Below are 23893 nucleotides of genomic sequence, written 5' to 3'. Positions count from 1 at the left end.
CTGTACACATTTGTCTCTTGTGATTGGCTAACTAAATGTGTTCAGCTAGCTGCCAGTAGTGCAATGCTGTTCCTTCAGATAAGATAATGAAGTACATTTGATAATAGAAGTAAATTGGAAAGTTGTTAAAAATAGTTTGTTCTATACAAATTATGAAAGAAAATTTGGGTGTTTCCTGTCCCTTTAAGAGTATGCACTGCTACCATATAATGCACATTTATGAGCCTCACAGAAAGGAGCGTTAATAAAGGATATCAATTTGAAAGAAGTAAATGTTTTTTTTTTTTTATTGCATACAGTATTTGCATAATGTCCATGGTACTAAAAATTGTCTATTGTATATGAAAAAGAGCAGTAAATATGTTAAAGATAGTTTTGCTTGAAATATTAAATACAGTAGAATTGCATAATCAGCAAATGCATAATAAAAAGACAATGCAACAACACTTTGGGGCTGATTTATCACGTCAGATGGACATGGTTCACTGTGGCAAACATGTCTGTCCGACATCGTTAAATGCCGACAGCATACGCTGTCAGCATTTAACATTGCACAAGCATTTCTAGTGAAATGCTTGTGCAATGCCGCCCCTTGCACATTCGCGGCCAATCGGCTGCTAGCAGGGGGTGTCAATCATCCCGATTGTATCCGATCGGGATGATTGCTGTCCGCCACCTCAGAGGTGGCGGATGAGTTAAGGAGCAGCGGTCTTATGACCACTGCTTCTTAACTTTTGTTTCCGGCGAGCCTGAAGGCTCGCGCGGGAACAGCTGCATCGGCAGCCTGTTAAATATACCCCATAGTCTGAATTTCAAAGGAGTAGCAGATTTTATTTTCATGACAAATTTTAGTTACTTCCGTTTCCACTTAACTGTATCTTGTGACAGCAATTAGCCAATCACAAAATAAATATACATATATACTCTGAACTCTTGCATATGCTCAGTAAGAGCTGGTGCCTCAGAAAGTGTGCGTATGAAAATTGAGTTAAAATGGAAAGTTGTTTAACATTGCATGCTTTATCTGGATCATGAAAGTTTAATTTTGAGTTTAGCATCCCTTTAAAGGGACACTCAAGTCAAAATAAACTTTTATGATTCAGAAAGAGCATGAAATTTTAAGACCTATATGCACACTTTCTGGAGAACAAAATCCTACTGAACATGTGCACAAGCTCACAGGGTATACATCCTCTAGTGGCGCCACTAGAGGGCGCAAAACGCGTCAGACTGTCTGTCCACCTTACCTGCCATGTCTGTCTGCCTGTTTTAAAGATGTTCTAATAATAAAAGTATTTTTGGATTTTACCTATCTGGGTCTGGTGTAGTGCCTGCCGACTTCACAATTGCTTATACATATACTAGTCTGTGATTGGCTGATGTCACATGATACAGGGGGCTGGAAAATGGGAGGAAAAATAAATTTGTCAGAAAAAAATCTACTTCTTATTTAACATTCAGAGTAAGTTCTATTGCCTTATCTTTTCATTGTGCACTTGTTAATTATGCAATTCTACTGGATTGAGTGGTCCTTTAAGTAAAATCTGGTTACATTTAAAATATAATGAACAGAAAGTCTCACTGGCTGATAGGAACAACTCCCACAGAAAAAAGTTAGTTTATTTAGCAAAGGAACATTCATTTTCTAAAAAAGAAATCACTGTAATACATTTTGAAATATTCGGTTTTATGTGGAATTGAGAAAATATTTGAATATCCTGTTTAATTACATTTTTAATTTCCGGTAAGTAATTGTTTCTTCTGTTTTTATTTCAGTGTTGCCAGATCCTTGTTGTAAATGGAGTAAAGCTAGGAAGCCGAGACCATGATGGGTACACAGCTGCAGACCTTGCCGAATATAACGGACACATTCATTGTGCTAAATACCTCAGGACTGTGGAAAATATGGTAATTTCTTCCCTGGCTAATATAATGATAATAGAACCCGAAATAGAGTAACCAATGGCTCCAAATTTTGTATGGAGCAGGCGAACAAGGTTCCTAACCAGGGAACCTATCCGTCCACATTAAGGTAAAGGCAGGTGGCATGTAATCTGCATTTATTTGTGCTTTGGGTGGTTATATGTGTGTGTGGGGGAAAGTTTCTCTAAGGGCGATGGAGCAAACAGACGTGGACTCCTTGCCAAATGTGCCTAGAGGGATATGACGTCACTTTAATACATTTTTATCATTTGTATAAGTCCAGTGAGTTTGGCTTTTACATTTTGTGTGTGTGTGTGTATATATATATCTCAACCTTGCACAAATAATAAAGTACTATCTGGTATTCAAAGGGGATGGTTAAATATTTTAACCAAGGCATATTAACGGGGCTGAAACTTTTTATTTTAACGCAATCTATACTTTTAATGGGCAGCAAAGGGAGCGTTATTAGGGCACTCAAATTGTACAAGTTAAAAGTGGTGAGTTGTGTTGCTTTCAAGCGCAATCCAAAATGTTGCTGTAAAATTTAAGTTAAAGGGACAGTCTAGTCCAAAATAAACTTTCATGATTCAGATAGGGCATGTAATTTTAAACAATTTTCCAATTTACTTTTATCACTAATTTTGTTTTGTTCTCTTGGTATTCTTAGTTAAAAGCTTAACCTAGGAGGTTCATATGCTAATTTCTTAGACCTTTAAGGCCACCTCTTTTCAGAATGCATTTTAACAGTTTTTCACCACTAGAGGGTGTTAGTTCATGTTTTTCATATAGATAACACTGTGCTCATGCACGTGAAGTTATCTGGGAGCTAGCACTGATTGGCTAAACTGCAAGTCTGTCAAAAGAACTGAAATAAAGGGGCAGTTTGCAGAGGCTTAGATACAAGATAATCACAGAGGTAAAAAGTATATAAATATAAATGTGTTGGTTATGCAAAACTGGGGAATGGGTAATAAAGGGATTATCTATCTTTTAAAACAATAAATATTCTGGTGTAGACTATCCCTTTAAGTATTAATAACAGTATAGAACAGAACTACATGAATAGCTTCAGTATTACTGTCAATTGCACTTGCATAATCCAACATGCAGATTTTAGTGCATTTTAGACTATTACTGTAGCAGTAAAAAATAACTTTTGGAGTGAAAAGATAGAATCCCTATTGGTTGCTTTCGAGTCATATTAACACACATTAGCACTAATGTTTTTGCATTCCACTTGTAATCTAATTTACTATGTTAAGGGCAGAGCAAACTTTTTTTGCAAGCATAATATACCCTTTTATTTCTACTTACAATAGCATTTTTTTGCATCTCTATTCATTCTATAAAAAGATAACAGACATCTGTCCTGCCATTTTATTAGTTCAATGTTTAAAGCTTGAGAATTAGTTTGATATTATCATTCTTCCACCAAGCAGCTGTAGCAAAGAATGGTATGCCTGCTTGTGCCATCATGTTTAATCATTGTAAAAGTAGCTGCTTACAATATAGTGTAATAAGTTGTAAAATCAATTTCACCTCAACTACAGTTCAGGCTTTTCATCTGTCTAGGGTCTAAGCTATATCTCTCTCCTTTCTTCTACCTCATTTTTACTCTTCATAAACAAGAATATGACATTTGTTTTAGTGATGGGTCAGTAGTAGTGGGCTAATATTCCCTTGATACTTTAGATCTTTAACTAGGAGATGGCACTCTTGGTGCATTCTGTGGCAGTTCTAGGGGCATTTTAAACATCTTCCATAATTTGAAAACAAAGACAGGAGCACCGGATACAGTTCAACAATTTATTGCAGTTTAAAACATGGAAATAAGGCTACCTGAGAATGATAGCCAACAAAAATAGGATCAGTGGAGAAAGTGTGGGTATCCCTGTTATCCTCTGACGCGTTTCGACATTGTGCCATATTTGTAGCATGGGTAACACCTGAGTTGCATACCTTTCTATACCTTAAAAGTGCCTTGTAATTGGCTAAAACAAACATGTGACCAATACCTCACAAACACACCCCAATAGACATTTAAACACAATTCACTTCAATTGGTTATATATACATTTCAGATTACTTGTATGTTTACATATTGCCAAATGAACTTCAGTATTCACAATTTCATTGTATACAATGTTTTTATTATGCTACAAGATAACCTGTTAAAGATGCAATATAAACTTACGCAAGTTGCATGGAGAATCAAATAACATATGTACATAATAGTTTCATCTTCAATAACCAAATGAATTAAACTTATGAGACTGTACCATCTAATATTATATAATATATAAAACTTGTTCACATATGGTTGCATATTATTACATAGAGAAACTCACAGCTAGATTATGAGTTTTGCGGTATGAGTGGCTCAGTAATAACTTGCAAGTTATTTCGACCGCTCACCTTTAATAGCGCTGCTATTACGGGTTTGCAAAAACCCGGCGATATGGCTGCATTGAGCTCCATACTGCACACAATTACCAGCGCTGCTTTGAGCTGGTTTGACGTGCTCGTGCACAATTTCCCCATAGACATCAAGGGGGAGAGCCGACTAAAAAAAAGCCTAACACCTGCGATAACGGAGCGTAAAGCTCCGTAACGCAGCCCCATTGATGTCTATGGGGAAACAAAATCTATGTTTACACCTAACACCCTAACATAAACCCCGAGTTATTAACCCCTAATCTGCTGCCCCCAATGTCGCCGCCATGTCGCCGCCAGCTACCTACACTTTATAACCCCTATAATCTGCCGGCCTTAATGTCGCCACCACCTACATAAATTTGTTAACTCCTAATCTGCCGCCCCCAACGTCGCCACCGCCACTATACTAAAGTTATTAACCCCTAAATCTCTGGCCTCCCACATCACTAAATAAATATATTAACCCCTAAACCTAACCCTAACACCCCTAACTTTAATATAATTAAAATAAATCTAAATAAAACTTAATATCATTACCTAAATAATTCCTATTTAAAACTAAATACTTACCTGTAAAATAAACTCTAAGCTAGCTACAATATAGCTAATAGTTACATTGTAGCTATCTTATTTGATAATTTCTTTTTTTATTTTGTGTAAATTAGTGTTTATTTTTTTTGGTAATTTAGTTTATTAAATTTAAGTGTAATGTTAGGTGTTAGTGTAACTCAGGTTAGGTTTTATTTTACAGGTAAATTTGTATTTATTTTAACTAGGTAGTTAGTAAATAGTTAATAACTATGTACTAACTAATCAACCTAGTTATAATAAATACAAACTTACCTGTGAAATAAAAATAAAACCTAAGCTAGCTACAATATAACTATTAGTCATATTGTAGCTAGCTTAGAGTTTATTTTACAGGTAAATATTTAGTTTTAAATAGGAATTATTTAGGTAATGATATTATATTGTAGCTAGCTTAGGGTCTATTTTACAGGTAAGTATTTAGTTTTCAATAGGAATTATTAAGGTAATTTTTATTTAGATTTATTTTAATTATATTAAAGGGACACTGAACCCAATGTTTTTCTTTTGTGATTCAGATAGAGCATGTAATTTTAAGCAACTTTGTAATTTACTCCTATTATCAATTTTTCTTCGTTCTCTTGCTATCTTTATTTAAAAAGAAGGCATCTAAGCTTTTTTTTGTTTCAGACCTCTGGACAGAACTTTTTTATTGGTGGATGAATTTATCCACCAATTAGCAAGAACAACCCAGGTTGTTCACAAAAAATGGGCCGGCATCTAAACTTACATTCTTGCATTTCAAATAAAGATACTAAGAGAATGAAGAAAATGTGATAATAGGAGTACATTAGAAAGTTGCTTAAAATTGCATGCTCTATCTGAATCATTAAAGAAAACATTTGTGTTCAGTGTCCATTTAAAGTTAGGGGTGTTAGGGTTAGGTTTAGGGGTTAATATATTTATTTAGTGTTAGTGATGTGGGAGCCCAGAGGTTTAGGGGTTAATAACCTTAGTATAGTGGCGGCTGCGACGTTGGGGGCGGCAGATTAGGGGTTAATAAATTTATATAGGTGGCGGTGACATTGGGGCAGCAGATTAGGGGTTAATAATATTTAACTAGTGTTTGCAATGTGGGAGTGCGGCGGTTTAGGGGTTAATATGTTTATTATAGTGGCGGCGATGTCCGGAGTGGCAGATTAGGGGTTAATAATTTTATTTTAGTGTTTGTGATGCGGGAGGGCCTCGGTTTAGGGTTTAATAGGTAGTTTATGGGTGTTAGTGTACTTTTTAACACTTTAGTTATGAGTTTTATGCTACAGCTTTGTAGCGTAAAACCCATAACTACTGACTTTAGATGGCGGTATGAATCTTGTCGGTATAGGCTGTACCGCTCACTTTTTGGCCTCCCAGGCAAAACTCGTAATACTGGCGCTATGGAAGTCCCATTGAAAAAGGACTTTTTGAAATGTGCGGTAGTTACGTTGCATGGCCAAAAAGGTGTGCGGTACAGCTATACCTATAAGACTCGTAATAGCAGCGGTAGTGAAAAAGCAGCGTTATGAGCCATAACGCAAAACTCGTAATCTAGCCATCAGTTATTTAACCACATTAGTAATTAGATATAATGCAAAGATCTAACCGGCTTAAACATGAGCAATGTACCTAAATATTATACTGTGCATACCTCCAGCCCGATGCCTATGCATATACATATGGTCACCTATAGTGATCACAAAGGTAGCGCACACAAATCCTGGACTCAAATAGCTCCCAAACACAGGTGTATAGGTATAAAGTCCATATTTATTTGATAAAAGTTAAGATATATTCCATACTAGGACGTATAAAAAGATATAAGGAAAAAAGCCAGCAAAGCTAGTTGATCAGATCACTGAACGGATCTCCACGCAGACGCGTTTCGTGCACATGCGCACTTGTTCACTGCTTACCTGGAGATCCATTCAGATGCTATTTAAGGCTGTTCAGTAATCCTCTTACTGATTTATGTGACCTGATTGGATAAACCGAGTTTAGCTACTAACACTCAATCTGAAGTGCGTTCATTCAGACCTCACAATCTTAGAGTACTAAAAACACTGACTAGTTAACTTTTTAAATATACAAAATTCTAGAATAAATACTAATATAGACATTAATACATTAATGATGATATACATATGGTATTCAAATAATTTTCAATACTTAAGAAAATGTCTAAACACATAAGTTTTATTATTACTAAGACATCCTATAATTTTAGGTGAAGATGCTAGTATTATGACATTACCTAATATAAAGAAAAAAGGCACTGACAGTGTTAAGTAAAATCATATCTGACTAACTATAGCAATTATTTTTAAATAAAGGAGAGACCATTTTGTTAATATTTAGGATAACTAGAGATACAAATTCACACAAAGATGTCAATATGCCTTCTCATGTTTAACCCGCCTGGATTGGTGGTTTGGAGAGTAAACATCCAGAAAATTTCTTTCTTATTGAGTAACATCTCCCTGTTACCTCCTCTTTTCCACTTTGATATATGATCTATCCCTTGAATTTTAAGGGAAGAAACATCAGAGTTGTGAACCCCTTTAAAGTGTCTGGATACAGGTGTATCTTTCTCTTTATCGTCAATTGACCTGAGATGTTGTAGGAACCTGTCCTTTAAAGATCTTTTAGTTTTTCCTGTATATTGAATATTACATATCTCACAGGTGAGTAGGTACACTACTTGAGTAGTAGAGCAATTAATTAAGAATTTGATATCATATTCTTTACGAGTGACCTTGGAAACAAATTTTTCTCCCTCCTTAACAAAATTACAGGTTTTACAGATAGGGCATCTACATTTAAAGAAACCATGTTTCTTAGTAAGCCAACATGTTTTTCTGTTTAAAGGCTTAATATCTGAGGGGAATAAAACATTGGCCAAGGTTTTACCTCTTTTAGGAATAAAATCACATCCTGATTTAAGGATTTCTTTAATGATGGGATCTGAAAAAAGGATAGGTAGAGTCTCCTTGACTATAATACATACCTTATTATACTCTATACTATAAGAAGTAATAAATTTAGGTTTGGTAATTCTAGTTTGTCTTTAGACTTATACTTAAGTAGTTGTTCCCTCGGGATGAGGTCAACATTCTTTCTTGCTTTTGTTAAGAGCTCTTGTCTGTATCCTCTTTCTATAAATTTTTCCGTAGCCTCATTTGCCTGAATGTGATATTCTTGTTCTCTAGTGCAGTTTCTTTTAATGTGTATGTATTCCCCTTTGGGGATACCCTTCAATACATGTCTTGGATGGCAAGACTCAAATTTAAGCAGGGTGTTTCCTGCTGTTGCTTTTCTGAACATCTTTGTTTCTATAGTTTTTCCTTCCATATCACCCCAAACTGTGAGATCCAGGCAATTAACACTTGTAGTGCTATGTTCGCCTGTAAGTTCAATGCCACATGTATTGTGGTTCAAGTAACTGCAGAATTGATCTGCTTCCTGTTGATCAAAGTCAAGGATGAAGAAAAGATCATCAATATAGCGATAATATTGAATGATCTTATTTTTAAAGGACGTGGGACAGCTCCCACCAACCCATGAAGAGGTTGGCATAGGAGGGGGCAAATTTAACCCCCATAGCTGTCCCACGTCTCTGGAGTTAATACTCAGTCTGAAACATAAAAAAATTATGCGTTAGTAAAAATTCAATAGCTCTAAGAAGAAAAGTTTTAGTTGCCGATTCAAAGTTACAGAAATTATCTAAAAATAACTCTATGGCATTAATTCCCTTCTAATGATCTATAGAAGTATACAAAGAAGTAACATCCACAGTCATAAACCTGTAATTAGATTTCCATTCTAAAGTTTCAATTTTATTTATGAAGGATGTGGTATCCTGAATATAACTTGGCAACTGTAACACAAGTGGCTGTAGAAATGTGTCAACGAGCTCCGATAGAGCTTTGTTGAGTGAATCAATACCAGCAATGATCGGTCTCCCTGGTGGACATAGAGGATTTTTGTGTATTTTGGGAAAATTATGGAATATGGGTATGACAGGATGGGATGTTATTAGTTTCTCTTCCATTGACTGTGTTATGATGTTATTAAGTCTTGCATATCTAACAATATCAATAATTTCTTTTTGAAATTTACTGGTAGGGTTTTCTTTAAGTTTTATATATACATTTTTATCACTAAGTTGTCTTATAGCTTCTGCTACATATTGGGTCCTATCGAGGACCACAACGTTACCGCCCTTATCTGACGGTCTTATTGTGAGATTTTCATTTTCTGATAATTCTTTAAGGGCAGATTTTTCTTTAGGAGATACATTTGTATATTGCTTCTTAGTGTAATTTTGAATAGATTCGTTGAGAACCCTAAGTTTGACCTTAATTGTTTTCTGAAAATCATCTAAAACCTTAGAGCGAGTATGTGTTGGATAGAAAGTACTTTTATTTTTTATATGTCTGAGAGAGATGTTACCCTCCTCTACACGTTCAGCTAGGTCTCCTGTCCCTTCTTCTAATAATTGTTCTAAATCCTGTATTGTATTTAATTCTGAGAAGTTTAGTGCATTAGCTTCCTCACCACTGTTTAGGCCATCAGCAATCTGTGTCTCCTCATCATTGGCAAAGAAATGCTTTTTTAAAGTTAAATTCCTTGCAAATCTATTGATATCTAAGATAGTTTTGAACATATTAAAATGATAACAAGGCACAAAGTTGAGACCTTTGGACAAGGCATTTACCTGCGCAGGAGAGAGGGGAAAAGAGGATAAGTTATTCACATTATAATCTATACATATTTTTTTGTCACTTTCTGTGACCTGGTTATGTACAGTCTCTGTTGTACTCTTATACTGTTTCCTTGTTTCTTTTTTGATTTTATTGCGTCCCCCTCTTCTTCCTTTGCCAAGTTATATTCAGGATACCACATCCTTCATAAATAAAATTGAAAATTTAGAATGGAAATCTAATTACAGGTTTATGACTGTGGATGTTACTTCTTTGTATACTTCTATAGATTATCAGAAGGGAATTAATGCCATAGAGTTCTTTTTAGATAATTTCTGTAACTTTGAATCGGCAACTAAAACTTTTCTTCTTAGAGCTATTGAATTTTTACTAACGCATCATTTTTTATGTTTCAGACTGAGTATTATCTCCAGAGACGTGGGACAGCTATGGGGGCTAAATTTGCCCCCTCCTATGCCAACCTCTTCATGGGTTGGTGGGAGCTGTCCCACGTCTTTGGAGATACTTATCCCTTTAAAAATAAGATAATTCTATATTATCGCTATATTGATGATCTTTTCTTCATCCTTGACTGTGATCAACAGGAAGCAGATCAATTCTGCAGTTACTTGAACCACAATACATGCGGCATTGAACTTACAGGCGAACATAGCACTGCAAGTGTTATTTTCCTGGATCTCACAGTTTGGGGTGATATGAAAGGAAAAACTATAGAAACAAAGATGTTCAGAAAAGCAACAGCAGGGAACACCCTGCTTAAATTTGAGTCCTGCCATCCAAGACATGTATTGAAGGGTATCCCCAAAGGGGAATACATACGCATTAAAAGAAACTGCACTAGAGAACAAGAATATCACATTCAGGCAAATGAGGCTACAGAGAGGTTTATACAAAGAGGTTACAGACAAGATCTCTTAACAAAAGCAAGAAAGAATGTTGACCTCATCCCGAGGGAACAACTACTTAAATATAAGTCTAAAGACAAATAAACTAGAATTACCAAACCTAAATTTATTACTTCTTATAGTATAGATTATAATAATAAGGTATGTACTATAGTCAAGGAGTCTCTACCTATCCTTTTCTCAGATCCCATCATTAAAGAAATCCTTAAATCAGGATGTGATTTTATTCCTAAAAGAGGTAAAACCTTGGCCAATGTTTTATCCCCCTCAGATATTAAGCCTTTAAACAGAAAAACATGTTGGCTTACTAAGAAACATGGTTTCTTTAAATGTAGACGCCCTATCTGTAAAACCTGTAATTTTGTTAAGGAGGGAGAAAAATTTGTTTCCAAGGTCACTCGTAAAGAATATGATATCAAATTCTTCATTAATTGCTCTACTACGCACGTAGTGTACCTACTCACCTGTGAGATATGTAATGTTCAATATAAAGGAAAAACTAAAAGATCTTTAAAGGACAGGTTCCTACAACATCTCAGGTCAATTGACGATAAAGAGAAAGATACACCTGTATCCAGACACTTTAAATGGGTTCACAACTCTGATGTTTCTTCCCTTAAAATTCAAGGGATAGATCATATATCAAAGTGGAAAAGAGGAGGTAACAGGGAGATGTTACTCAATAAGAAAGAAATTTTCTGAATGTTTACTCTCCAAACCACCGATCCAGGCGGTTTAAACATGAGAAGGGATATTGACATCTTTGTGTGAATTAGTATCTCTAGTTATCCTAAATATTAACAGAATGGTCTCTCCTTTATTTAAAAATAATAGCTATAATTAGTCAGATATGATTTTACTTAACACTGTCAGTGCCTTTTTTCTTTATATTAGGTAATGTCATAATACTAGCATCTTCACCTAAAATTATAGGATGTCTTAGTAATAATAAAACTTATGTGTTTAGACATTTCCTTAAGTATTGAAAATTATTTGAATACCATATGTATATCATCATTAATGTATTAATGTCTATATTAGTATTTATTCTAGAATTTTGTATATTTAAAATGTTAACTAGTCAGTGTTTTTAGTACTCTAAGATTGTGAGGTCTGAATGAACGCACTTCAGATTGAGTGTTAGTAGCTAAACTCGGTTTATCCAATCAGGTCACATAAATCAGTAAGAGGTTTACTGAACAGCCTTACATAGCATCTGAAAGGATCTCCAGGTAAGCAGTGAACAAGTGTGCATGTGCACGAAACGCGTCTGTGTGGAGATCCGTTCAGTGATCTGATCAACTAGCTTTGCTGGCTTTTTTCCTTATATCTTTTTATATGTCCTAGTATGGAATATATCTTTTAACGTTTATCAAATAAATATGGACTTTTTACCTATACACCTGTGTTTGGGAGCTATTTGAGTCCAGGATTTGTGTGCGCTACCTTTCTGATCACTATAGGTGACCATATGTATATGCATAGGCATCGGGTTGGAGGTATGCACAGTATAATATTTAGGTACATTGCTCATGTTTAAGCCGGTTAGATCTTTGCATTATATCTAATTACTAATGTGGTTAAATAACTGACGGCTAAATTACGAGTTTTGCGTTATGGCTCATAACGCTGCTTTTTCACTACCACTGCTATTACGAGTCTTGTAGGTATAGCTGTACCGCACACCTTTTTGGCCGTAATGCAACGTAACTACCGCACATTTCAAAAAGTGTGTGCGCTACCTTTCAGGTCACTACATATTGCTTCCAGAGCTGTTTGGGGCGTGTGAGGTAGTCCCGCCCGTGGTAGCAGCCTAACTATTGGACCTCTGTTCGAGGATTCGTCCCCACCCACTCTCTATTGTGCCGGTCTTGTGTCTGTGTTTCCTCTTAGGTGTGCGCTGTTTACAGCACTTTTGTGGATAATATGGTCACCTATACAGTGAAGTTTCTACAATTTGACAGGAAAACAGAACCTTAGTACCAGAAGTTTATTAGATCAAATTCTGAGTTCAGGCCCTTAGTATTTAATCTATGGATCCAAAAAACTTCACGTTTGGATAAAAGGATGTTTCTGTCCCCGCATCTTGTATCAATCTTAACTCCTTCTATTACAGACCATGTTAAAGATCTTGTGTCTTTATTGTGTTTGGTCTTGAAGTGCTGAACAAGCGGCGTGGACAGATCACCTTGTTTAATGTTACAAAGGTGTTCCCTTATCCTAGATCTCACTTTGTGGGTCGTGAGACCTACGTATTGGATTTCACACAACTTGCAATTCAAGAGATATACAGCATATGTGGATCTACAGTTGTAACATGCTTTGTGTTCAAAGATTTCACCTGTTGCATGTTTAAAGGGATGCTGGAGTGCGGAACACTTTTGTATTTTGCCTCATTTTAGTGGTGTGGTTCAGCCATTTTTTGATCCCACATCAATCTCCAATGTGTAATTTTGCAGTCTATTAGCAACGATGTTTGAAATGTCCCAGGGCATTCGAAAACATTTAAAAAATCATTGGAAAATTTATAATGTGACTTTGCCACATGTTCATTTCTAAATATGTCCAAAAGTGGAAAAAAAAATGTCCAAAAACAATCATGTCAGATTTTTCCCAATGTTTGTTAAATTAAATTTCGTTCATGTAGGCGTTCGTTTCAGCTAAAGTGAGTTGTGAGTTCTTGCACATGCTTAGTGGGAGCTGGTGACTCAAAGTGTAAATATAAAAATAATGTGCTATTTTGTTAATGGAAGTAAATTAAAGTAAATTAAAAAGTTGCTTAAAATTGCATGTTCAATCTGAGTAATGAAAGTTTAATTTTGATTTGAGTGTCCCTTTAAATCTAGGATCTAGATAATAAAATGGCTGTAACCATTACTAAGAGAGAAAAGCACAGTTCTACGTATAACTTGCATTTAATACAGAAAATTCTACTAGACTTGTGCAGCTTTCGAAAAATGTGGTTCGGTTCGGTTCAGATCGATTCGAATTTCGGTTCGGATCGATTCGAATTCGGAAAAAATAAAATCGATTCGGATTTATTCGGTAGATTCGGCACTACCGCAATTCGGAAATTCGAATCGATCCGAATCTCCGAATTCGACAAATTCGTCCGAATTTCGATTCGGACCGAATCGAATCGCACATTTCTAAATTCTACACATTACCCATTTGAACAATTCAATTCCCAGGATGATTATGAGAAATGCAGACGATTTATACTGAGTTGCTAATTATCCTTATTGCAGCCAAGTGGATTAGCCCAGAATTTCCTCCAGGATAATTCTGTATTGTGGCTAGCAATTATAACTATGAGGTTGCATGTCCTCATTTATTCTTTATCCAGGATTGAACTCATTATTCATGAAACAGAGATTTTTTTTTTTTATTCCAGTCAATTGTTTTTTTAAAGGGACAGTACTGTAAAATTGCTTTCTCCTTAAAGTGTTTACAATGACATGTTATACCAGCTGTTGAGTTTAAAATATGTGGGGAGTTGCTCCTTTTGGCTAAATTTTTTATATGAAATATTTATCTCTGCTAATTGGAACCACAACTGTTAGTCCAGCAGGCAAAATTGATCATTGTGAACACATTAAAGGGGTGTGGGGGGGGGGAAATCAAACTACACTGTCCCTTTTAAGTGATGTCTTCTTGCTCCAGAGAAAAGTAATCAAATGTGACAGTAGATAAATGATTAAACCAATTTTTTCCCCATCCTTTGGGAAAAAAAGACCTCTGCCTTATTTGTAGTCACACACGATAACATTAAAAAAAAAATTTAAAGTGATAATAGCTCTATGATGAAAATAAAATATAGTTAGAGGGAAATTTATAAAGCGGCAAATGGCCCTTGCAGTGCAGGTTCACTTGTGCAAACCTGCAACAGCATATTAAGTCTATTGCTTTGGACTAGGGACAGTCTAGTCCAAAATAAACTTTCATGATTCAGATGTCATTTTAAACAATTTTTCAATGCACTTTTATCACCAATTTTGCTTTGTTCTTTTGGTATTCATAGTTGAAAGCTAAACCTAGGAGGTTCAAATGCTAATTTCTTAGACCTTGAAGGCCACCTCTTTTCTGAATGCATTTTGACAGTTTTTCACCACTAGAGGGTGTACCGCTCACTTTTTGGCCTCCCAGGACAAACTTGTAATACCAGCGCTATGGAAGTCCCATAGAAAAAAGGGTTTACGAACTTTATGTAAGTCGGTTTGCGGTAAGGCCACTGCCGCTTCTAATAAAGAACAAATATAGACCAAACATTTCCAGCCAGTTATATTTAGTTATAAGGTTTGCCGCTTCTAATAAAGAACAAATATAGACCAAACATTTCCAGCCAGTTATATTTAGTTATAAGACCAAACAAGTGTGCGGTACACCTATACCTGCAAGACTCATAATAGCAGCGGGGGTAAAAAAGCAGCGTTAGGACCTGTTAAAGCTGCTTTTTTACCTTAACACACAACTCGTTATCTAGCCGTTAGTTAATAAGACAATACCTAAGATTCTGTATAGAAAGATGTTAACATTAGCAAATAGAAATGGTAATAGTTCTGGTGCAGAAAGCGGATGTCATTAATAGACAGATAATGCTGAAACACACTTCATTTGGGGACCTAAGGATGATGTGTTGACCAGGGCTTGAAACACACCAATTAACAGGTTGCCAGAATGACAGACATTGGTTCCGTTAATGCAGTGTTTCCTCTAAGGCCACATTTTGTGAGCAGCAGTGAAACAGATAATCGTGGGTATTGTTTGCTAACTGCAGGGTGCAGTTCCTTAATTAACTGTTTCACTGCTGGGCCACTCAAAAAATGTAGTTTTAGAGGGAACACTGTTCTAGTGTATGTTGGGTGTTGCACCAACTTCCCTCCCATTGCTGGGTGAACTTTTGCAAAGCCTTGTGGGGTGTGTATATATATATATATATATATATATTTATTTATATATATACAGTATATAGGGTTCCAGAATGGAGTCAATGGTACCTGGAGCTCAGCAAATTGTCCCTAAAAGCCTCCATAATATCTTGGGTGTTGCACTTTCTTTCATCCTATTGCTGGGCACACTTGAGCACAGGCTTGACAAATATAGTTGTCTGTTATCTGTGCGGCACCTTGAACCAGTGTTTCCATCCTGCCATGAATTCCTGAGCACATGTAGGTATGATACAGTTATTAAAATAAAATCATTAGAAGATGGCACTTATAGGTCACACAAGCGTGCAGTAATGGGTTTGCCGCTTCCAATAAAGAACAAATATAGACCAAACATTTCCAGCCAGTTATATTTAAAACCTGACATTTAATTTCTTTCTGTGCTTTGGGTCCAAAGATCAAGATTTCAAGTTTACTATTGACTCTTAGCCATGAAAGAAACCAACTAGTGTGACAATTCTGTTCAATACGGCTTGGTTATACAGCAAACATGTTCTTTAAAATTCTAAACCATTTATACATAAACAAACCAACAAATTAGTATTAAATCTCAAATAGGTTCCTATCAGTCACTGTTCCTTGAAAGGGCAAGCAATCTTAAAATGGTTTCCTTTAACAAAGACTTTATGGGGTCGATTTATCAAGGGCAGAATGGCCCCTGTTTCCGCGTAAGCCTCCAGGCTCGCCGGAAACAGCAGTTAAGAAGCAGCAGTCTTAACTTAACTTAACTGGTCCACCGCCTCTGAGGCTGTGAACATCAATCCGCCTGATCGCATACGATCGGGCTGATTGACATCCCCTGCTAGCGGCCAATTGGCTGCGATTCTGCAGGGGGTGGCATTGCACAAGCAGTTCACCAGAACTGCGTGAGCAATGTTAAATGCCAATAACGTATGCTGTCGGCATTCAGCGATGTCTGTCGGACATGATCCGCTGAGCAGATCATGACGGACAGACGTTTGATAAATTGGCCCCTATGTCTCCTTTAGCCCATATATAAGCAGGCCCTTTTTTAAGTAAGCAGTTTAAAAGTGTTTAACTTCACTTGGCTGCTTTTTTAATATAATATAGTTCCACTGATTGCTCAGGGATATTATACCTTCAAAAAACACAGTGTGACAATGGTATAGTTTTTATAGCTGTGTAATTTCAGCCTGAAGCTTCACTTCTTGGTTTTGTTTAAAGGAAAGATTCATTTTTAAAGGGACAGTGTACACTAGATTTTTCTTTGAGGCCTATTTATCAAGCCGTCAACTGGAATTCCGCAGCGTAATTGTGGAGAGCCTGATTCCCCTTATTTATCAAAGTCTTCAGACCGGTAAAAGTTGAAATTTGTGACGTAACATACGATCCACCGGTCTCAGTCCGACACAGATCGATGCTTACGTCGTTACAGATGTTCCGAATGCAAATTTGTCACTATCTGACTACTTTTGCTAGTTAACAAATATCTACCAGGTACACTCACCACTATTCCGGCCCAGAGTACCTGGTTTTCAATCCGCCGCCCTGAAGGCGGCGGATGCCATAGAAATCAATGGAAGTCTGAAAGCAGCGAAAGCTCATGTTCGCTGCTGCCCGATATCCCATTGATTCCTATGGGAGAATAAAAGTTATGTTTACACCTAACACCCTAACATAAACTCCTCACACACACACACACACACAATTAGCTACGCAGGATGCAGCAGGATCCGGACAGGCTGGACAAATTATAATTGTCAGAAATGTAAAAAGACGTATCAAACTTATAACGGTCATTAACCTTTATGCATATATATACATAATTGTGTCCATCCGTACAACATTAGTATCCAAGTCAGCCTTATGTTGATAATAATAAGTATAGTTGCCACTTACTGTTGGATACAGTCCGTCTTCTCTGTCTTCCCTCTGTGTATACTTAAATGCCGGCTCTTATCGCCGAAGATCCTGTCCACTGAGCCACAGCAGTCCCACTACTAAATTTAGCAGGCTATACCTTCTCCGTGACCTCCTTTCCAATCCTTTGCTCCAAAGGTGCCCTATGGGTATCCTTAATGAACGCCCCACATCCACAACTTGGAAAAAACCCAGACCGGCTCCAGGGCAGTGATAAAAGGAGAATGTTTATTAGGTAACTTAAATAAAAAAGTGTAAAGGCTACAACCTGGGCCAGATGACGTCACTGACGTCATCGGGCCCAGGTTGTAGCCTTTACACTTTTTAACTCGGCAGTAGCTGTTTGGTATGTTCATATCTGGTGTGTTCTATGTTTTTAAGTTACCTAATAAACATTCTCCTTTTATCACTGCCCTGGAGCCGGTCTGGGTTTTTTCTAAGTTGTGGATGTGTGACCCTAACATAACCCCCGAGTCTAAACATGCCTGACACCGCCGCCACCTACATTATACTTATTAACCCCTAATCTGCCGCCCTGACACCGCCGCCACCTACATTATACTTATTAACCCCTAATCTGCCGCCCTGACACCGCCGCCACCTACATTATACTTATTAACCCCAAATCTTCCGCCCCAACACCGACGTCACCTACATTATACTTATTAACCCCTAATCTGCCGGCCCTGACACCGCCGCCACCTACTTCTAAGCAGCATGCCCCCTGCTCCTATACTTAACATTGTTAAGTATAAAGTTGCGCGGTGACATCATCACGATATTGCGCATGATGTCACCACGCAAAACAGGAAGACCTGGCAATGCCTGTCACTCTACAGGCACGATCGCCGGGGTAGGAGCGGGTGGGAGCCCCCAGATCTCCCTCAAGGTGGGAGAGTGCTAGTGACGGCTCTGAGCCGTCATTAGCACCAGAGTGGGGAAACTCTGTGACGGCTCAGAGCCGTCATTATCACTCAAAAGGTTAAAGGGGCATGAAACCCCAAAAAAATCCTTTATGATTCAAATAGAGCCTGCCATTTTAAACAACCTTCTAATTTATTTCTATTATCAAATTTTCCTTGTTTTGAATCTCTTGGTATTTTGTGTTTTAAAGCAGGGATGTAAGCTAAGGAGTGTGCATGTGTCGATATGGCAGAGGTTTTGCAAGAACATTATCCATATGCAAGAGTCCTAGATGGCAGCACTATCTCTTGCATATAGTGCTCCAGATACCCACCTAGGTATCTCTTCAACAAACAATAACATGGGAACAAAGCTAATTTGATAATAGAAGTCAATTGGAAACTTGTTTAAAATGGTATCCTCTGTCTGAATCACAAAATATTTTTTTGGGGGGTTTCGTATCCCTTTAATGACTTATTTTCCCATATTTTACTGAGAGAGGCTGAAGTGCGTGCTGTAGGATTCACAACCCTGACTCGGCTACACAGTGATTGCTTGATAAAGCACAGGAGCTTATTTATATTTGTCGTTACTTGGCCACAGCTAAGGAGATAAGATAAGCATAATCAGTAGGCTTTTAAATGGGTGTGTCCATGGACAATAAAACAATATCCATTTTCCAATCAAAATTACATTTTTAAAGGGGCATTCCACTAAAAATTTAAATGCATCGATGTGTTTTTGAATGGAAGCATTTTTGCAATACACATGCATTAGCAAACAGGCTTCTAGATATATATGTATATTGCAAATAAGCCTCTGATGTAGATTTTGTTTTTGGTTGAAATGTCTCTGTAAATGTTTGTTTAAGATGTTTATTAGTTTAGAAGTTATTTTAAAGCCCTGACAAATATACACAATATATACGCACGCTCCAAAACATGCAGCTAATTGAAAAAATCTGTTGCCTGCTCCTAATGGTAAACTGCTGTAAAAAAAAGCTAGTGTTCATTATATTTTAGGCTATGCGAGTAACACTGTTAAAGGGACAGTCTAGTATAAATTAAACTTTCATTATTCAGATAGGACTTTTAATTTTAATCAACTTTCCAATTTACTTTTATCATCAAATTTGCTTTTTTCTCTTGCTATTCTTAGTTTAAACTAAACATAGGTAGGCTCATATGCTAATTTCTAAGCCTTTGAGGGCTGCCTCTTATCACAGGCTTTTTAAATCTCTTTTCAGCACAAAGAGACAGAAAGTACACGTGGGCCATATAGATAACACTGTGTTCAGGCACAGAAAGTTATTTAAGATTTAGCACAAAACAATGCTAAATTTAAGACAATAGATAATAAACAGTCACAGTCATGTGATCAGGGGCTGGAAGATGGTTCCTAGATACAAGGTAATCACAGAAGTAAAAAGTGTATTAATATAACTGTGTTGGTTATGCAAAACTGGGGAATGAGTAATAAAGGGATTATCTATGTTTTAAAACAATAACAATTCTATGGTTGACTGTCCCTTTAAACTAAACATAGGAAGGCTCATATGCTAATTTCTAAGCCTTTGAGGGCTGCCTCTTATCACATGCTTTTTAAATCTCTTTTCAACACAAAGAGACAGAAAGTACACGTGGGCCATATAGATAACACTGTGTTCAGGCACAGGGGGTTATTTAAGATTTAGCACAAAACAATGCTAAATTTAAGACGATAGATAATAAACAGATAGATAGATAATAAACAGTCACAGTCATGTGATCAGGGGGCTGGAAGAAGGTTCCTAGATAAAAGGTAATCACAGAGGTAAAAAGTGTATTAATATAACTGTGTTAGTTATGCAAAACTGGGGAATGGGTAATAAAGGGATTATCTATCTTTTAAAACAATAACAATTATATGGTAGACTGTCCCTTTAAATAAAAAACACAATTAAAAATAAATAAATAGATGGGATTTCGTTTCTCCCAGTGATGCAGCACTAACTACTTACCGATCACGTCAAAGATGAGGCTCAGGCAAAAAGTAAAAAGCGATCCATGTGCAATTCCCTTCATCCAAGTGCAACAAAAACGCTCATCCCTAGGATCTAGTCTTCTGTGATTAATGTTCCGGATTACTCAATGCGATGACGTCACTGTCTGCATAATGCGCATGTGCACAATACCGGGAACGCTGGATGAGCTTTATTTGCGATTTCATGGAAGACACAGGGTAGTGTTTTGAAGTGAGGCATGGCTGATGTCATGAATAGGCAGAGTTTCTTAGCCATTTTCATTTACCAAACGGCGTGAATCTCTTCGAAATATCACAGAAATCGTTATGTGCCGTATGGTGACAACCAGGTAAAAAATGTTAATATGGAGCAAACAATCTAAATGTATAACTTTATTATGAATGTAGAACGTCCCTTTAAAAGCACAAATGTATAAATGCAGATTTTAGTGTGTTGCTGCTGCACAAGAATAAATGCGGGCACGAAAATAGCCAAGCAACACAAACAGCTGCCTTCTTCGGCATTTGGAGGTGAAAGAAGCATCCAAATGCATGTGTCTAATATGCACAGATGTAAAAATCCAGTATAAAACCCTTTAAAAACTTACTTAGAAGCTCCTAGTTTAGCACTGTTGATTAGGTTAGGCTGGGACACCAATATAAAGGGGCTGAGAACGGAGAAAGAGAAGACCCTCCCCTGCATATGAAAAGACCCATTACACAAACAGAAGCCAGCATGTAGAGTTCAGTCTACATCTGTTTGCAACTTTGTATAACATTTTTACAAACATTGTTGCAAACCCTTTACATTGCTAAAGATGTGGACACTGCTGAGATATTATCAGCCCACCTAGGTTTACTCTAGAAAAAGAATACAAAAAGAACAAAACTAAATTGATAAAAGAAGTAGATCAAATAATATATTTAAAATTGCATACTCTGGGGCCGATTTATCATGGCCCGAATGAGGCCGTATACCCCTTTTTGTTCAGGCTCACCGGAAGCAGGAGTTAAAAAGCAGTGGTCTTAAGACCACTGATCTTTAACACATACGCTGCCTCTGAGGCGGGGGGACATCAATCCGCCCGATCGAATACGATCAGGTTGATTGACACCCCCTGCTAGCAGCTGATTGGCTGCGAATGTGCAGGGGCAGCATTGCACAAGCAGTTCACCAGATCTGCTTGTGCAATGATTAATGCTGTCGGCATTTATCGATGTCTGGCGGACATGATTCGATACAGCGGATCATGTCCGCCAGACACTTGCTAAATCGGCCCCTCTATCTTGACCATGACAGTTTAAATTTGACTTTACTGTCCCTTTAATATATGTATTTGTGTGTACACACACTCAAACTCAGTCAAAACTCATAGAACATTTTATTTTCGTATTCTACAGTGCTTAAACCATCCTTTGCTTTGAGAGCAGCTTTTCACACTCTTGGCAATCTGTCAACTAAGTTAGGGCAAAATTACAAGTGACCCGCTATTTGGTGCAACCGTTCGTGCGTTAACTTTGTTAAAAGTAAGGTCTTTTGCGTGTGTCAGGTAGTGAGCGTATTACAAGTTGAAAGTAAAAAGTTTTCCCACAAGCTCTAATCAGAGACGCAAAAAAAGCTGAGCTTTGAATATTGTGATCATATTAACATATTCCCCCATAGACTTCAATGGATCGCGAAAAGTGGAAAAAACGAAGGCCTAGATTTAGAGTTGGGCGGTAGCCGTCAAAACCAGCGTTAGAGGCATACATGCTGGAGGTGTGAAAATGGCAGGGGGAACATGGCACACATCTGGTGGGATTGTACTATGATAAAGGAAGTGTGGGAAAAAGTGGCAAGGGAGACTTCAGAAATGGTGGGGGTCACGATTCCACCAGATCCTCGCATCTGGCTATTTAATATTATTCCAAGAAAAACACAAACACAAGTGAAAAAACTAATTTTTATGGCAAGTAATGGCATGAAGACATTACTTGCAAGGCACTGGAAACAAAAATACATCCCCACAGTTGCTGATTGGATCCATACTTTCCAACACATCTTACAATTAGAGGAATATGCATACATTAAATCGAGGACAGAGGTGTCATACGGCTTAATGAAGATCATGTGGGACACATATATAGCAAATAAATTTCATAATTAGCAAACGCGAACCAAGTGGTGTTTATGCTTTATTAGGAAATTGATATAGGACCTAAGGCTCCTGACAACTGTGGCAACAGAACGTTTCTAGATACTTATTGTTAGACGCATTTCACTGCATAACTGTAAAATGTAAAAGAAAATGTTAAACGGTTTGTTGCAATTCCTTTTTTGACTTCTGTATTGTACGAATTTTATTTGACAATAAAACTGTTTATTCAAAAAAAAAAAAAAAAAAAACAGCGTTAGAGGCTCCTAACGCTGGTTTTTACCGCCTGCTGGTATTTGGAGTCAGTCAGGAAAGGGTCTAACGCTCACTTTGCAGCTGCGACTTTTCCATACCGCAGATCCCCCTACGCCATTTGCGTATCCTATATTTTCAATGGGATCTTCCTAATGCCGGTATTTAGAGTCTTGGCTGAAGTGAGCGTTAGAAATCTAACGACAAAACTCCAGCCGCAGAAAAAAGTCAGTAGTTAAGAGCATTCTGGGCTAACGCCGGTTTATAAAGCTCTTAACTACTGTGCTCTAAAGTACACTAACACCCATAAACTACCTATGTACCCCTTAAAATGAGGTCCCCCCACATCGCCGCCACTCTATTAAATTTTTTAACCCCTAATCTGCCGGTCCGTACACCGCCGCCAGCTACGTTATCCCTATGTACCCCTAATCTGCTGCCCCTAACATCGCCGACCCCTATATTATATTTATTAACCCCTAATCTGCCGCCCCCGCTATCGCTGACACCTGCATATTTTTTTAACCCCTAATCTGCCGCTCCGTACACCGCCGCAACCTACATTATCCCTATGTACCCCTAATCTGCCGCCCCCAACGTCGCCTCCACCTACCTACAATAATTAACCCCTAATCTGCCGACCGGACCACACCGCTACTTTAATAAATGTATTAACCCCTAAAGCTAAGTCTAACCCTAACACCCCCCTAACTTAAATATAATTTAATTCTAACGAAATAAATTAACTATTATTAAATAAATTATTCATATTTAAAGCTAAATACTTACCTGTAAAATAAACCCTAATATATCTACAATATAAATTATAATTATATTGTAGCTATTTTAGGATTAATATTTATTTTACAGGCAACTTTGTAATTATATTACCCAGGTACAATAGCTATTAAATAGTTAATAACTATTTAATAGCTACCTAGTTAAAATAATTACAAAATTACCTGTAAAATAAATCCTAACCTAAGTTACAATTAAACCTAACACTACACTATCAATAAATTAATTAAATACAATACCTACAATTATCTACAATTAAACCTAACACTACACTATCAATAAATTAATTAAATACAATACCTACAAATAAATACAATTAAATAAACTAACTAAAGTACAAAAAATAAAAAAGAACTAAGTTACAAAAAAATAAAAAAATATTTACAAACATTAGAAAAATATTACAACAATTTTAAACTAAT

At 36.9% G+C, this 23893-nt stretch overlaps 1 protein-coding gene across 2 annotated transcripts in view; it reads left to right on the top strand.

Annotated features, from left to right (window-relative positions):
* The window catches only part of ESPN (espin), a 556807-nt gene that overhangs the window by 194352 nt on the left and 338562 nt on the right, over positions 1-23893 (top strand). For both annotated transcript variants that reach the window (XM_053690388.1, XM_053690389.1), the window contains exon 5: positions 1777-1908. In XM_053690388.1, coding sequence (XP_053546363.1) covers positions 1777-1908 — 132 coding nt within the window. The remainder of the gene's footprint in view (positions 1-1776; positions 1909-23893) is intronic.

Source organism: Bombina bombina, chromosome 8 (assembly GCF_027579735.1).
Source record: "Bombina bombina isolate aBomBom1 chromosome 8, aBomBom1.pri, whole genome shotgun sequence".
Lineage (NCBI taxonomy): Eukaryota > Metazoa > Chordata > Amphibia > Anura > Bombinatoridae > Bombina > Bombina bombina.
The sequence above is the reverse complement of the archived record's forward strand: the minus strand, read 5'-3'. Positions and strand labels throughout refer to the sequence as shown.